This window comes from Mus caroli, unplaced genomic scaffold (genome assembly GCF_978045245.1).
Source record: "Mus caroli unplaced genomic scaffold, Mus_caroli_1 scaffold_4, whole genome shotgun sequence".
In the NCBI taxonomy this organism is placed as follows: Eukaryota; Metazoa; Chordata; class Mammalia; order Rodentia; family Muridae; genus Mus; species Mus caroli.
This window is the reverse complement of record NW_028227259.1, coordinates 9,090,416-9,105,037: the sequence shown is the minus strand read 5'-3', so window position 1 is coordinate 9,105,037 and position 14,622 is coordinate 9,090,416. Positions and strand designations below refer to the sequence as shown.

At 39.2% G+C, this 14,622-nt stretch overlaps 1 protein-coding gene across 1 annotated transcript in view; it reads right to left on the bottom strand.

Annotated features, from left to right (window-relative positions):
• Positions 1–14,622, bottom strand: part of Phtf2 (putative homeodomain transcription factor 2) — a 112,719-nt gene that overhangs the window by 11,883 nt on the left and 86,214 nt on the right. Inside the window, exons 10-12 of the mRNA XM_021163161.2 lie at positions 8,388–8,606; positions 1,984–2,112; positions 87–359 (exon numbers count right to left, since the gene is read on the bottom strand). Of these exons, the coding sequence (XP_021018820.1) occupies positions 87–359; positions 1,984–2,112; positions 8,388–8,606 (621 nt within the window). The remainder of the gene's footprint in view (positions 1–86; positions 360–1,983; positions 2,113–8,387; positions 8,607–14,622) is intronic.

Below are 14,622 nucleotides of genomic sequence, written 5' to 3'. Positions count from 1 at the left end.
CAAAGTAACCACTTTAGTGAAATACTAAAATACTTAAAAAAATACTGTGAGTGCTACAAAACTAATATTCTTCATATCATACTCACTTGCTTATATGTTCTTTCTGCTACACACAGCAAAAAAAAGAAGATCCATACAAGAGAGACTCGAACCACAAAACTTATCAGGACCATAGAAAGAACCATGAAATCTTCGTTAGAGCCAAATGCAATCACATAAAGTTCTGACGCAGAATGAGCTGTGAGCTGCTCCAAGTCTGTTGCTTGTGACAGTCGGAAAACAAATGGGGTCAAGCCCAGGATTAGAGAGATGGCATTTCCAAATACCTGGTATCCTATGCCTGGGACATGGTTGTTCACCTGAGAGAGCAGGGACGGGAGGACAAAAGAAAGTGTACATAATTAAATTTAAAGTAAAACAAATTCCTAAGGAACTTTACTTTTTATAATAGGATTTATAATTTAATTTCTTTTAATACATTATGAAGCAAGCCTATTACACATTAATTATAAGATCTCCAATTCATTACTAGATATGAAAGGAAAAAACGATCTTAGGTACTTAGAAATCTATGCATATTATTTTAAAAGTTAGAAATATCTACAAATATTAATATTAGACTGTTGAGATCACATCCTAAGTTAAACCCAATTCTTAGGAGAAAAGATTCAGGAGCTGGCGATGGCTCAGCAGATCAAGATGCCCATTGCCAAAGCCTGGCAGCCTGAGCATGACCCAGCACCACATAGGAAGGAGGAGCGCTGTTTTCGACTTTAAGCAGCACACTGCAACACAAGCATCCTGGACCCAAAAGTATTAAACAAAAATGTAATTTTAAAGCTAAAAATATTCAATAAGTCTTTAGCTTGTATTTTTCTTCTGAACTCATCATGCAAATAAATGCCTCCCTAATATCATTTAATAAATATAAATAAGAGAGAAGAAATTAAGTAGGAGGAGAAAAGATAAGGGGACTTTAATAAAGTAAAAGATACTAAGTATGGGAAAAATAAAGTTTTAAATATGCTAGATTGGTAAAGTTGAATTATCATAGAGCTGACTTTTAAACTCACACACTAAATCAGTCAATCAGACTAAATTATCTTACAGCTCACAGTTATTAAAACTACAATGTTCCTCTAGTTTCAAGTCCTCAAGCTCTTTGGCTGACTGGTTTTAACTGTCCACAGAGAGGACTGTAATATGGAATCTTCCAATCTCTAGATGCAGTTATTTTAATTCCTGTCCTACACAAAGTCCTGTTAAAATGACAAAAGTCCTATTAAAATAAAGGACCATAGAAATTTTAAACTCCAAATCAGATTATGTCTAGCGATCCAGAGAAATAAGGAAAAAAAAAACGTTAATAAAAGAAAAAAATTCAATGGAAACTGAAACAAATACCAAATCCATAGGTTTGTACCAAACGTCAAGCATGCAGTGTGACCACTGTACGCACTGTACTTCATGTCTCAGCAAGGAAGCACAATACAGGCTTCCTGCTTGAGTTTTAGATGCTAATACATTCACACATACACACACACACACAGTGGTTTTAACAAAATGATGTACACACACACACACACACACACTCACAATCTTACCCATTGAAGAAAAAAGCAAGGAGAAAAATGACATTGTGGTATCTATTTCAAGTCAATAGAAACACTAGCTACGTAAGCCTGGGGAACTGAGTGTGATCCCCAGGACGCACTCAAAAGTGGAAGAAAAAGAACAGAATGCACAAAGCTGCCATCTGTCTTCCACAAGTAAGTTGTGACACATGCATACCACACACCCCACTGTCCCTTCAAATGATAGAAGGGTCTGTTGGCAAATCACTTTTTAGATGGGGTTAAAAGAAAAGTAACAATTTTTAAGTGAGGAAAAAAAGAGGGAGGTACACGGTTATTAACATTTAGTTCATGTATCAATAGCCAATGTATTTACCCTTTACCCAGAGAGTGAAAACTGAGAACTCACCCTGTTCATTATCATCCCACTGATTTCAAGCACAGACATGTCTGCTTTCTTACAGTCGTTACCTTCCCACACTATAGCACTGATTTTTTCTAATCCTGGGTGGGAACTATGAAGCCAGGGCAAATGACTCTACAAAAAAAAAAAAAGAATTGAACTCATTATCGCATTTCACAAATCAAAGTTTTACAAAACTATATATACTTTATAAATGGAATACATTTATCTGTATATTAGTTATATTTATACACATACAATTTTAGCTATATAAAAACCTCAATTTAAAATCAGTTATAATTAGACAGATAACATAAAAATTACGCAGTTATAAAAATGTAGACCTTACAGTGGAGCTGGAATAGGACTATTTAGTTTACACTACAACATTTCTAACTCACAACTCAAGGATTGATATATTTCCCACATTTGATATAAAGGATATGTTTGGCACTCACAGTGACCTAAGGAATACAATCAATAGATTGTTGACATATACTATTTCAAAATATTTCCATAAAGTTAAGAAATATAATATTTCATAAGGGGTGGATAAAGGCAAACTAATAGACTTCAACTGAAGTTGTCTAAAAAGTCAGTAATATAAAAAAGGGGGGATATTTTATCTTTTCTAAATATTTTCATGGTATTTATATATTTCATTAATTATGGGGCTTAACCTGCTTTGAAATATTGTAAAATATCACTTGAAGTAAGGGATATTTCATAACTTAACAATATATGCTAGTTTATAACAGACATAATTTTGTATCAAAATATATATCAAACTTTCTCTGAAAACTTAATAAGAAATTCTTCGATCTACTAGAATCAAAATGTCCTAGAGGAGTGGCTTTGAGGGAGGGTGCCCATCTAGTATGCAATGCACGAGGCCCTGAGGTCAGTCCTGGTGCTTTAAAGGCAAGGGAGGGGCTAAGGGGCATAAAATGTATACATTGAATAAAAACTTGAAACACAGGAGTGTCCCAGAGGCTTAGCTAATGTAAGTAATTTTTTTACACGTGTGTGGTTGTCTCCTAGGTGACTTCAGATCCGGTCAGGTTGATAATAAAGCTAGCCAGCACAGAACAGTAAGTCTAGGAGGCAACAGACTTTAACTAAGTAATAATAGACTTCCAGGCTCATTGTGTAACAGAAATTACAGGTCTGCTCAATTACACAAAGAATATGTTTGTACAGTGGAGGTCAATCTAGAGACAAAATACGAAGTCAACTTCTTTGCTGTCCTCAAAGAACTTCTTCCAAGATGTACTTTTTCAAACATCTGACTTCATTTTCTTACAGCTAAATGCCAAGAGAACTGGACAATTTAGTTATTCAAAAGAACCATGTTATCTCTCAATGTATTTGTGTTTTTGTCAAACATACACTTAAAAACTCTTGTTTAAACATACACAGGATACAGAGAGCATCATGACATGAGAAATCCTATCCTAAAGGGCTCAGCAGAAAGGCAAGAGCAAGGAGCTACTAAACGTTTGTGACGGCACAGCTGTGACAGATGTGCTGAGCATCACACAGTCAGCCATGGGTCATGTGTGGCCTGTGCAGGCTGCACACACTGAAGATATAGATTTTCAAGCTGAACCTTCCTTCTTCCCAGATCTCCAGTGTTTTGCTTTCATCTTCATTCAAAAGGAAAACCTTAAATTGCAATGATGTTATGCTTTATTCCAAATACATTCACTATGACAGCTGCTTTACTTGGTGGTTCCAAAGAATCGGGAATGTAGTCATTAAAATCTGGCTATACCTACTAGAAAATAATATCACCTGAATATGGCTTTTTATTTCATTATAGACCCAGCCATAGTTAGCAGAAAAAATCCTTTTCTATGAAATATTTGCTACTACTTACAAACATAACAAAAATATGTATTTGGTAATATTCTGAAAAGAATATGCCAATCTAACTGTCTTGCAGAAAATGGTCTTGCAAATCTACAGCCAGACAAGAAAACAATCTGGTAGTTTTTTCATTAAAGGAAACCAATTTCTACTGCCTGATAACTAGTAATACTGAAAAACATGAACCTTCTGGAAACTTGAAAATATGAAATTGTGTAAAAAAAAAAGAGCATTTATTCTAAAACCAATAATTAATATGCAGAGTAGTCTGCTGAGAGGTTTTTTTTTTAAAGTCTAATAGAAAAACAGAAGGATGGCATTAAACGCATAGGCTAAACTATTAAATATTTTCATAAACAACTTTGGAAAGTCCTAAGTGCTATGTATTTTTCAGGTAGTATTTACTGAACACATACTATGTACCAAGGAGTAAGTGGGACAACAATACAATACAATACAATACAATACAATCTGTTTGTAAAATTCAGTGTTGGGTAAGTGTGCACAGGCCTCACCCACATCAGTCTAGTGGACTGCTCTCTAATGTTTTCCTGGCTTCAGATCCAGGGGCCCTTAGGTATTCCCGCGACCACACCCTGAATCGTTTCACCTCTGAAATGAGTCAGCGTTAGCAACCTCCCATCTGACCAGGTCTCTGACACCTTCATATGAAGCACTTGTTCCCTTAAACACAGTCATTCTTCCACTCATCACTTCTGCCATCTGGATTCCCACAGAAACATCATTCCCCTAACCCCTTCCTCTGGTTCTTTTCCCTCACTGGTAGACGGAGCAAACCTGGGTCTCAGAGAACCTGCCTGATGTATAAGCTCCTCCCTGCTACCCCAGAGCTTGTGGCTGTCCCTGGCAGGACCTGTGGATGTTCTTCTTTTACAGTTCTTTCCATCTCCCCCTCCTAGCTTCCTCACATGCCCCTTCCTGGGCTGCACAGCTCTCAGGTTCCCACCTCTCCTGTGAACTACCTTATCTTCCCCAGCAGGCACGCTGCGCTTCTCAGCCACCACTCCTTCAGACTCTCCCCACCTTGCAGGGAGCTTGCTTCCCCCTGGCATTTGCCAGTGGATCTGAAGCCAAAACCAGTGGGCATATTTTTAAAGTAAAAAACTTCATTCAGCTACTCAGGCAGCTGGCTTTACCAAGTTTACCTTTCTTCTCAACTTGCTGTAGTAAAACATTTTAAGTAAAGTTGGAAATTATTTTGTATACTTTTGTTAGTCAACAAGTTCTACAACTCTAAATTCCATGCTTATTCTCCCTTCATGTTATTACACACAACCACATATGCTTATATATGAATATATAAACAGTACTACATAGTTCTTCAAATTACTTTCACTCAAAAAATAAAACAAATTTATACTTCAACTTATAATTGAAAACTTATGTTCTCCAAACTGCCTTGTGCTGCCATGCGGCTAAGTTTACTGTGATTCTTATGGATTGTTTATGACAAGCTCTGACTATGTCTGTGCTGCCCAGCCCTGCAGCAGAAGGTCCATCAGGAAGAGGCATAGGAAGGCTTCCTGATGCTGCCTCACAGTCTAGCAGTCGAACAGTCTGCCATGCCAGGAAGGCATGACTCCAGAAATGTCCTGGTGTGTGGCACTAATAGGGAGGTAGAACAGGGGAAATGTCAATGCTGGGCTGGCTTTGTCTGTCCTGTTTATGAAGTCATTCACTCCTCTGATTAAGGGGCACCAAATACCCAAAGGTGTGTTTCCTAGGTGATTCTAAACCCTGCTAAGTTTATAATGAAGAATAGTCATCACAGCTATGCTATCTTCACTTGCTTTTTACTCTCCTTTCCTTTTTGGTTTTTTGAGATAGAGTTTCTCTATGTACTCTGGAACTCACTATGTAGACTAGGCTGTCCTTGAACTTACAGAGATCCACTTGACTATGTCTCCCAAGTGCTGGGATTAAAGCCTTTTGCCACTCCCATGTCCTGGTTTAATTTTTACCATCACATACAGTGTGATATACATTTCCTTTTCCTGTGCTCATCATTTAAATGTCACTGAAGTTGGATGAGAGGGGATTAGCTTATGTGCACCTTCACACTTAATCAGATCATAGCAAGCTACTCCAAAACAATTGTACAAATCTATATCAACACACCGCTTAATGATTTCCTTTTTCAAAATCATGTCAATACTGAGAATTTCTAAAAATTATTTATTTGTTTATTCAAAACAGGGTCTCTCTATTATATAGCTCTGGATGTCCTGAGACTCATTATGTAGACCAGGCTGGCATAGAACTAACAGAGACCCGCCTGCTTCTGGGATTAAAGGTGCACCACCATGCCTGTACTCTTCAACGTGTTGGAATCTAACTCTCATCAGTGGTGTCTCGTTGCTCTGAACTGTATTTGCCTGAGCACTAACAAAGCTGGCCATATTAACATATTCCTTATCTCCACTGTAACCATAAGCTACTTCTTCAGATCCTTTTGTTTATTGTTCTATTGAGTCCTCTCCCACCCCTCTTCTCTTTCCTTCCCTCTTTTCTTCCTTCTTTCTTCTCTCTCCTTCTCCCTCCCTTTTTTGAGACAGTATCTCATCAGGTAACCTGTCTTTGTAGATCAGAGTGGTATCCAACCAGTCAGAGGCACGTGCCTCTGCCACCTGAGTAAGGGCTAGTGTTAAAGTCACAGATCATCACAGCCAGCGCCATTTGTCTATTAACTGAAATAACAAAGATGACTATTCTGTATTCCTTGTAAATGTTTTAGACTTTTCCCCTTTACACTTAAAAATTATGTGCAATAAATGTTAATGTGTGCATGATCATATAACCCAGCATCTGACGGCCTTATCTTCTTTTCTATTGAGTACTAATGCTATTATGTCATGCATTAGGGATCCATAAGAGCACAAATCTGTGCCTGGATTTTTCTTGGTCTGTTTCCATTGGTCGGTTAATGCATCCACACAAAACTATCCTACTCTCACTTTAAACTAAGAGTTTCTATCTGTAGGGAAAGTTTATCTACTGTTATTTAAACTTTTATTTTGTTTTAAAGACAGGCTCTCACTTGGATACCCATCTGCCTCTGTCTTTCAAGTTTGGGGATTAAAGGCATGTGTGCCAAACACTCAACAAACTTTTGCTATCTTTAACATTTCATTCCTTAATGTAAACTTTAACTAGTTCAAATCCAACCCAAACTGGCAGAAAAATGAACAAAAAAGGCTGCCATAATTGTTAAAAAACAGAATAATGAACACCTTCACCTGGTGCCTGCTTTTAATAAAAGTATTTCCTAGAATTAGGTTCAGATCTTGCTATCTACAATGGAAGGATTGGGGGGCGGGGGCAGGGTACCAAGAAAGTGACCATGCTGACATCCTAACCATCCTAACTACACAAAATGAGTACTGGGTAGGCCATACAGACTATAGTCTTATGTCACAGCTAAGGTTCTTAAGTAACTGCTCTTAATTCAGATTAAGGAAATTATCTTCTATCTCTAGTTTGTAAGGATGTTTGTTTTTCTTGATAACATTTGATAAGAAGTTAGCTAAAAGAAAGTAAGTGAAAAGGGTAAGAACTTACGTATGTGTGTAGGGGTGGGCCTGCGATAAGAGGGAGTGCACATACACTTACCTATGCAGAGGTCAGAGGTCAACCTCAGGTGCAATCTACCTTACTTTATTTAAGAAAATGGGTCTCTTACTTGCTCTGAGCTTGCCCAGTAGGCTGGTCAGCCTCATCACCATATCCTGCTTCTTTTCTTATTTTAAATACCAAGACTCTGAGTACAGTGAGAAAGATTTACAAAGATGGGGGTTCTGTTAAAGGTAGGGTACTGATGGACATTAAAGGATTCAATACAGTATCTGACGCAAATGTGGTTTTAACACCTGGAATGTGATTAGGCTAAAATGAGGTGTACATAGGGTTAAGACTAAAGTTTGCAAGCTTATGCATCTATACCATTTCTACTCTCACATTAATTATATAGTAAAGGAATAATATGTTGAACATATTTGGTTAAATAAAGATATTGGAATTCCACCTTTTAAAGCTGTTTTTAATGAGGCTAATGGGAAATTACATACATACATACATACATACAAAATACATACATAATGGGAACTTACATACACTCACTACATCCCTACTGGATAATGTGACTATGGGTTCTAAGTAATACAAATTTGATACTCTGGGGACATTGAATTTTGAATCATAATCCAATAGGCAGGACAAGGTATACATGAATCTGAATAAGACAGAAAGACTAGTGCATCCAAACCACAGATCTGATCCACAGAGCTCCATCTACTGACTCAGGAACATGTGTGTGAAGGTGGGAGATACAACCACAATACAAACACTGAGACTCACATACTCTAATGCAGCTAGACACAGGCCACCAAATGAAAATGAAAAGAAAGCCCTTATAAGTATTCATTCAATTAAACGTAAACGCTTTTGTCACCTCTTGTAAGATCTGTACATACATTCAAAGGAGATGCTCTGACAGTTCCAACCATCCAGCACTGTAAACTGACCTGATGAAAAGGGTCGTCTCTATATTCTTTTTTCACACATGGATTTATCTGAGGATTTCCCACATCTGTCTCACTGGTACAAGATGAACGGCATTCTGCACAATGTAACAAGTCTTCCCATAAGACATCTTCAGTTTCAGATTCTGGCCTTGTACTCTCAGAATCCTGTCTGGAACTTGAACAGCGAGAGCTGCAACTAGTACCCGATTTAGGGGCATCCTGAAATCAAGATATTCTTTGACATTAATACAATTTATGTATTCTTCCCAACTCAAAGGATTTTATCAGAACCGTATATTGTTACAACAACATCTTGTCACAGGACAGTAGAGGAGACAGCAGAACAATAGAGTACAGACTGATCTTTAGGACTAACAAAACGATGCCCTCTGGTCTTATATTTCAGGTCGGATGTTACTCTGCATGTAAAAGGTATGTCTATTTTCTCTTAAAATTTATCGAGAGCTCAGAATTCAAGTAGACAGAGAGTTCATATGGTATAGATCTTTTCCTGCTTAATCCAAGGGCCTCCAGTGCTCTACCATGAAGTAATGCAAATGCTTACCCATGGAGTTCCAGCTGGCTTTGGGTGTGCAATACAGCCCAGGTTAGCTTCAGAAATACAATCTACCTGCCTACACTTCATGAGTACCAGGATTAGAGATGTGTGCCAGCAAGCCTGACTTACTCAATGGAGCTATTTTGCATATACATATATTTGCAAAAATAGATTTCATCATATTACTGCCCTTCTCGGAGGTTAAACATGGAAATGAAAACCAAGAAGACAATCCTTATCTTGTGCTTTCAAGATAATCTATGGCACACAAGTAGAAAACTATATTGCACAGGTTAAAAAAAAAAAACCTAAAAAAGACACTTTTCATAGTTGGTTACAGTGTTTTACACCTCTGTCCTCTCAAGACCTAGCATCTGGTGGCTCCAGAAACCTGCGTCATCTTCAGATTTGTTATATATCCAACATGTCACCCAAGTCATTTTTTTGAGTGCTCTTTTCTTTTTCTCTTCTTCCTGCCCACCCCCTTTCTCTTTCTCTAAGTGAAGCAGGGCCTCAGATAGCCCAAGCTGGACTTGAACTCCTATGCCCCTCTTGTCTCAGCCTCCCAAGTGCTAGTATTACCATGTCCAGAAACAAGCATTTTCTTTTGACTGATTTTATCCTTATTTTTGGTTTATAAAATAAACATGAGTAAAATTGGTTTAATGTAAAACATAGTTTATTGAATAAAGACAAAGGTGATCCTCATAACGGTCAAATTTTAGATCTGTTATCTGTTATCCTCTGCCTCTAAGGACTATTAAATTTTTTTTCATTTGACTATTAAAAAAAAATTACGGCTTGTAAAGATGGCTCAACCGTTAAATGCCCTTCCAGAGGGCTTGGGTTCAATTTTCAGCACCCTCATAGAGTGTCATATAGTTTGGGACCTATAGTTCTGGTCCCAAAGCACCTGATGCCCCTTTCTGGCCTCCACAGGCACACAAGTGGTTAAACGTTCATATACTCAGGGAAAGATACCCATACCCATAAAATAAACATTAAAAGTGAGACACTGTTGTTCATACCTTTGTAAAATGTAGAATGGTCCACACCTAAAAGCCCTCTCCTTCTTTATAGACTAACTTTCCCAAAATAAAACTGCCACAACCCACAATCCTCTAAGCACAATCCTCCACCATGGCTTCCTAAAGTTCCTTGATCAAGTTCAAATTGCATTAACCAGCATGCCTTGTGTGCACAGCCTTTTCTCTAAAGAAGCTGGCCTGCTCCCTGGCTTCAATCACAACTGTCTTTGCTACTCTGCCCTTGACTACTTCCTTACACCATAGCATTGATCCTGCATTTCTTTAGAGAGATACGGATAATTGACTATTACAGTTTATATACTTTAATGCCTTCTACCTAGACAAATGACATCATCACTGAAGTGAGTTATGGTCATAGGACAACACTTTTTTCATTTACTTTCTAGATCAATAATTCTTTCTTAGCTGTTCATACAATAGTCTCACATACCTGGATCTCAAAAGACAGGAACAAACACTACTTTTTTGTTTGTTTATTATCCTTACTACAAATAATAAAATACTTTGAATGAAATGCACTATTTATGACTTTTACTATTAATGGATATTAATATACTGACACCCACTTGTGGAAGGGAAGATGAATAAGAGGCAATTTGTTTTTAAAGAAATGAACAGGCAAATGAACTTAACACAGCAGAAACTACCCGCTGGCTGTGTTTCACAGCACCATAAAGTAGTATGTAGTCTGCTACAGGAGAAAAGACATGAAGATCTTACCCAAGTGCTGAACCCTACAGGTCACAATGCACAATGGTCCAATAGTGGCATAGCTGTTCCGGGAGTAAGCAACTGCTCTGAGCTTCCACAAAGAGGGAGTCATGCTTGCTACTGTAAAACTGGTCAAAAGCCGATGGTTTGGGAGGTTACAGGCCCCTGGGGAAAATCTACTACTGTTGTTTTGCTAAATGTTTATATTGTTAAATGGCTTTCTAAGTATTTATGTTTATACTCATGGATTAGTGTAGCTCTGAACCCCGGCCAAGGAAGAGTTTTATAATAGACAGCAGTGAATACAGAGACCCACATTAGTCCAATGCTGAGAATACGTACTGCTGAATGCTCACTCCTAAATGGATCATCTACGTCACCCCCAACCTCCAGGCTCGGGAATGTCATAGATGAGGAGGCAGAAAGCCTGTGAGGGCTGGAGAGCTCAGGAGAGGGCTGCAACTCTCGACTGTCACCTAGCATGGCCTGGCTGTTGCACTCATGAGCTCAAAGGCAGCTCTGGTTCACCTTCACAGTGGATGCTAAGTCCCCACTGCAGCACAGGTCAGGGAGAAGCAAGGCCCCAGACCAGTTAGGACTGCGAGGAGAGGGGAAGCCAGCTTCCCACGCCGTGGTCCCACATGAGCCATGCTCTAGTGCATGACCCAGATGGGGATGGACAATGATAATTACACAGTCTAAGGCTCTTTGTGTTTATTTGTTGTTTTTTGTTTTGCTTTTTTAAAGAACATGAAGGTAGAAAAGGGGACATGACAAGAGAGTCTAGGCAGGAGAAAGAAAACAGGGGGAGTGGATATGATAAAGATATAATATATATGTATATGAAATTGTCAGAATAAACACACATTTTTAAAAATTACACATGTAAAATACAGAAAGTCAGGGCAAAACCAGTCTGTCTGTTTCCAAACAATTTCAGATAAAAAAATTCCCGAAAAATTTCAGATAAATAAATTTCACTGAAAGTACTAAAAGCCCGAGCAGTGTTCATTTGAAGAGTTTCTTTCTTTTTTCTTTTTCTTTTGTTTTTTCTTTCCTTTTTTTTTTTTTTGTATTTGAGTTTTTGAGATAATTGCCCTGGCTGGCCTAGAGCTGACTTTGTAGACCAGGATGGTCTTGAACTCATTAGAGAGATGTGCCTGCCTCTCCCTCCCGAGTGCTGAGATTAAAGGCATGCACTACCTAGCCCAGCTATTATGAAAGTTTCACTAAGTAACAGGGCACAGAAAGTGTTTTCAGTAATTGATAATGTTGTTGCTTCCTTACAGTTCTCTGTTCCAATCATATGAGTGTTTTGCCTGCATGCATGTCTGTGCACTACGTGCACGTCCAATGCATGCAGATCAACCCCCCACCCCAAGCTAGAGTTATGGATGGTTGCGAGTCACCATATGGCAATTAGAAATCAAACTTGGGCTCTCTAGAATAGCCAGTGTTCTAACTGCTGAGCCAGCCCTCCAACCCAGGTCAAATATTTAATAAAGATAGTTTATTATCAAATATTAAGTTTTGGTATAGATGTTCTAGTCATATATTGAAATAAAGTGACAAACTAAGAGGTATTTTTTTTTAATAAATAAGTTTTTTTGTTTTGTTTTGTTTTTAAAGATGTATTTATTTATTATATGTAAGTACACTGTAGCTGTCTTCAGACACTCCAGAAGAGGGAGTAAGATCCCATTACAGATGGTTGTGAGCCACCATGTGGTTGCTGGGATTTGAACTTCAGACCTTCGGAAGAGCAGTCGGGTGCTCTTACCCACTGAGCCATCTCACCAGCCCGAGGTATTATTTTTTAATTAAAACTAATAAGTGGGTTTATAAATAAGGAAGCATTTATGATTCTAACTGTGTTCTGCCAAAAATATTTTACCATTATTACAATACAGATATAAACTCCAAAATAATTACCTACAGTCTTTACATTTAAAACCAAATTTATTTAACAACTGTTTAGTCTAAAAATAAGAAATATCTTAATTAAAAAACAAACAAACAAGCAAGCAAACCAGTTCAATCTAACCCTGGCTATTGAGAACAGTTCTGCTCCCCTAAAATACAGATGCATGGGCTGGTGAGATGGCTCAGTGGGTAAGAGCACCCGACTGCTCTTCCGAAGGTCCAGAGTTCAAATCCCAGCAACCACATGGTGGCTCACAACCATCCATAACGAGATCTGACTCCCTCTTCTGGAGTGTCTGAAGAGAGCTACAGTGTACTTACATATAATAAATAAATCTTTAAAAAAAAAAATACAGATGCATAAACTGGGCCTCAAAAAGTGGGGGGGTGGGGGGAGAGAAAGTCATTTAAATAGTCTGACTCCAAACCTACAGGTTCTGTATTCAGATCTCTACCACACGCTTTCTTCATTTGATGAGAACCTAATCTACTCTAGTAAACAGACAAAATCTGAAAGAAAAAAAAAAGAATTGAATAGATAGAATAGAGCAAACAAGACGTAAAGAGTCCACTCTCTAGGATACATTCTGCCTTCTAGCTCATCAAGTAACTCCGCCCATCTCTTCTTAAACAGGAGCCAGCACCCACAGTGCACAGTGGCCAAGAGCAGAGGCCAGGGAGGAAAGGCCTGCACGAGGAGTGGCAGGGACCCCACACTCCCTCAGGTAGAGACCTGAACACCGAGTGGCAGGGTCCCCACACTCCCTCAGGTAGAGACCTGCACATGGAGTGACAGGGTCCCCACACTCCCTCAGGTAGAGACCTGCAAATGGAGTGACAGGGTCCCCACACTCCCTCAGATAGAGACCTGCAAGAGGAGTGACAGGGTCCCCACACTCCCTCAGGTAGAGACCTGTACATGGAGTGACAGGGTCCCCACACTCCCTCAGGTAGAGACCTGCACATGGAGTGACAGGGTCCCCACACTCCCTCAGGTAGAGACCTGCAAGAGGAGTGACAGGGTCCCCACACTCCCTCAGGTAGAGACCTGTACATGGAGTGACAGGGTCCCCACACTCCCTCAGGTAGAGACCTGTACATGGAGTGACAGGGTCCCCACACTCCCTCAGGTAGAGACCTGTACATGGAGTGACAGGGTCCCCACACTCCCTCAGGTAGAGACCTGCACATGGAGTGACAGGGTCCCCACACTCCCTCAGGTAGAGACCTGCACATGGAGTGACAGGGTCCCCACACTCCCTCAGGTAGAGACCTGCAAAAGGAGTGACAGGGTCTCCATACTCCCTCAGGTAGAGACCTGCACATTGAGTGACAGGGTCCCCACACTCCCTCAGGTAGAGACCTGCACATGGAGTGACAGGGTCCCCACACTCCCTCAGGTACTGAAACACTTATTTCTCCAACACTGAAACTACTCTTTTTAATCATTGAAACTATTTTATAACAGATAAGTAAATTCAAAATATTTTCTTTTGACTTCTGGGTCACCTGAAAAGACCATCATAGCTCTGATAGATTTATTGTCATTTTGTGTATTTCCTACAGTAAACAGGATCGACAATCCGGTAGTTTAAGAAAAGTGTTGGTTGGTTTTTTATTTTGTGTGAATTTTCTACTAATGTAGTTAACTGCACAAGGTAATAAAAAATACTTTTTTGTTTTTGTTTTTTTGTGTAGCCCTCGCTGTCCTGGAACTCACTCTGTAGACCAGGCTGGCCTCGAACTCAGAAATCCGCCTGCCTCGGCCTCCCGAGTGCTGGGATTAAAGGCGTGCGCCAGCACTGCCCAGTGGTAATAAATACATGAATCGTTCTGTGTTTAAGTCTACCCAAATGATTGTCTGAGGGGAGGAAGGCTTACTCTTAAGAAAAACAACACAAAACACCAAAGTAATTCGGAGAGTTGGTATTTGAAGAGCCCGGTAACTATAAATAAACGTGCAAACACTTCTACACATCTGCCTCAGCTGCCG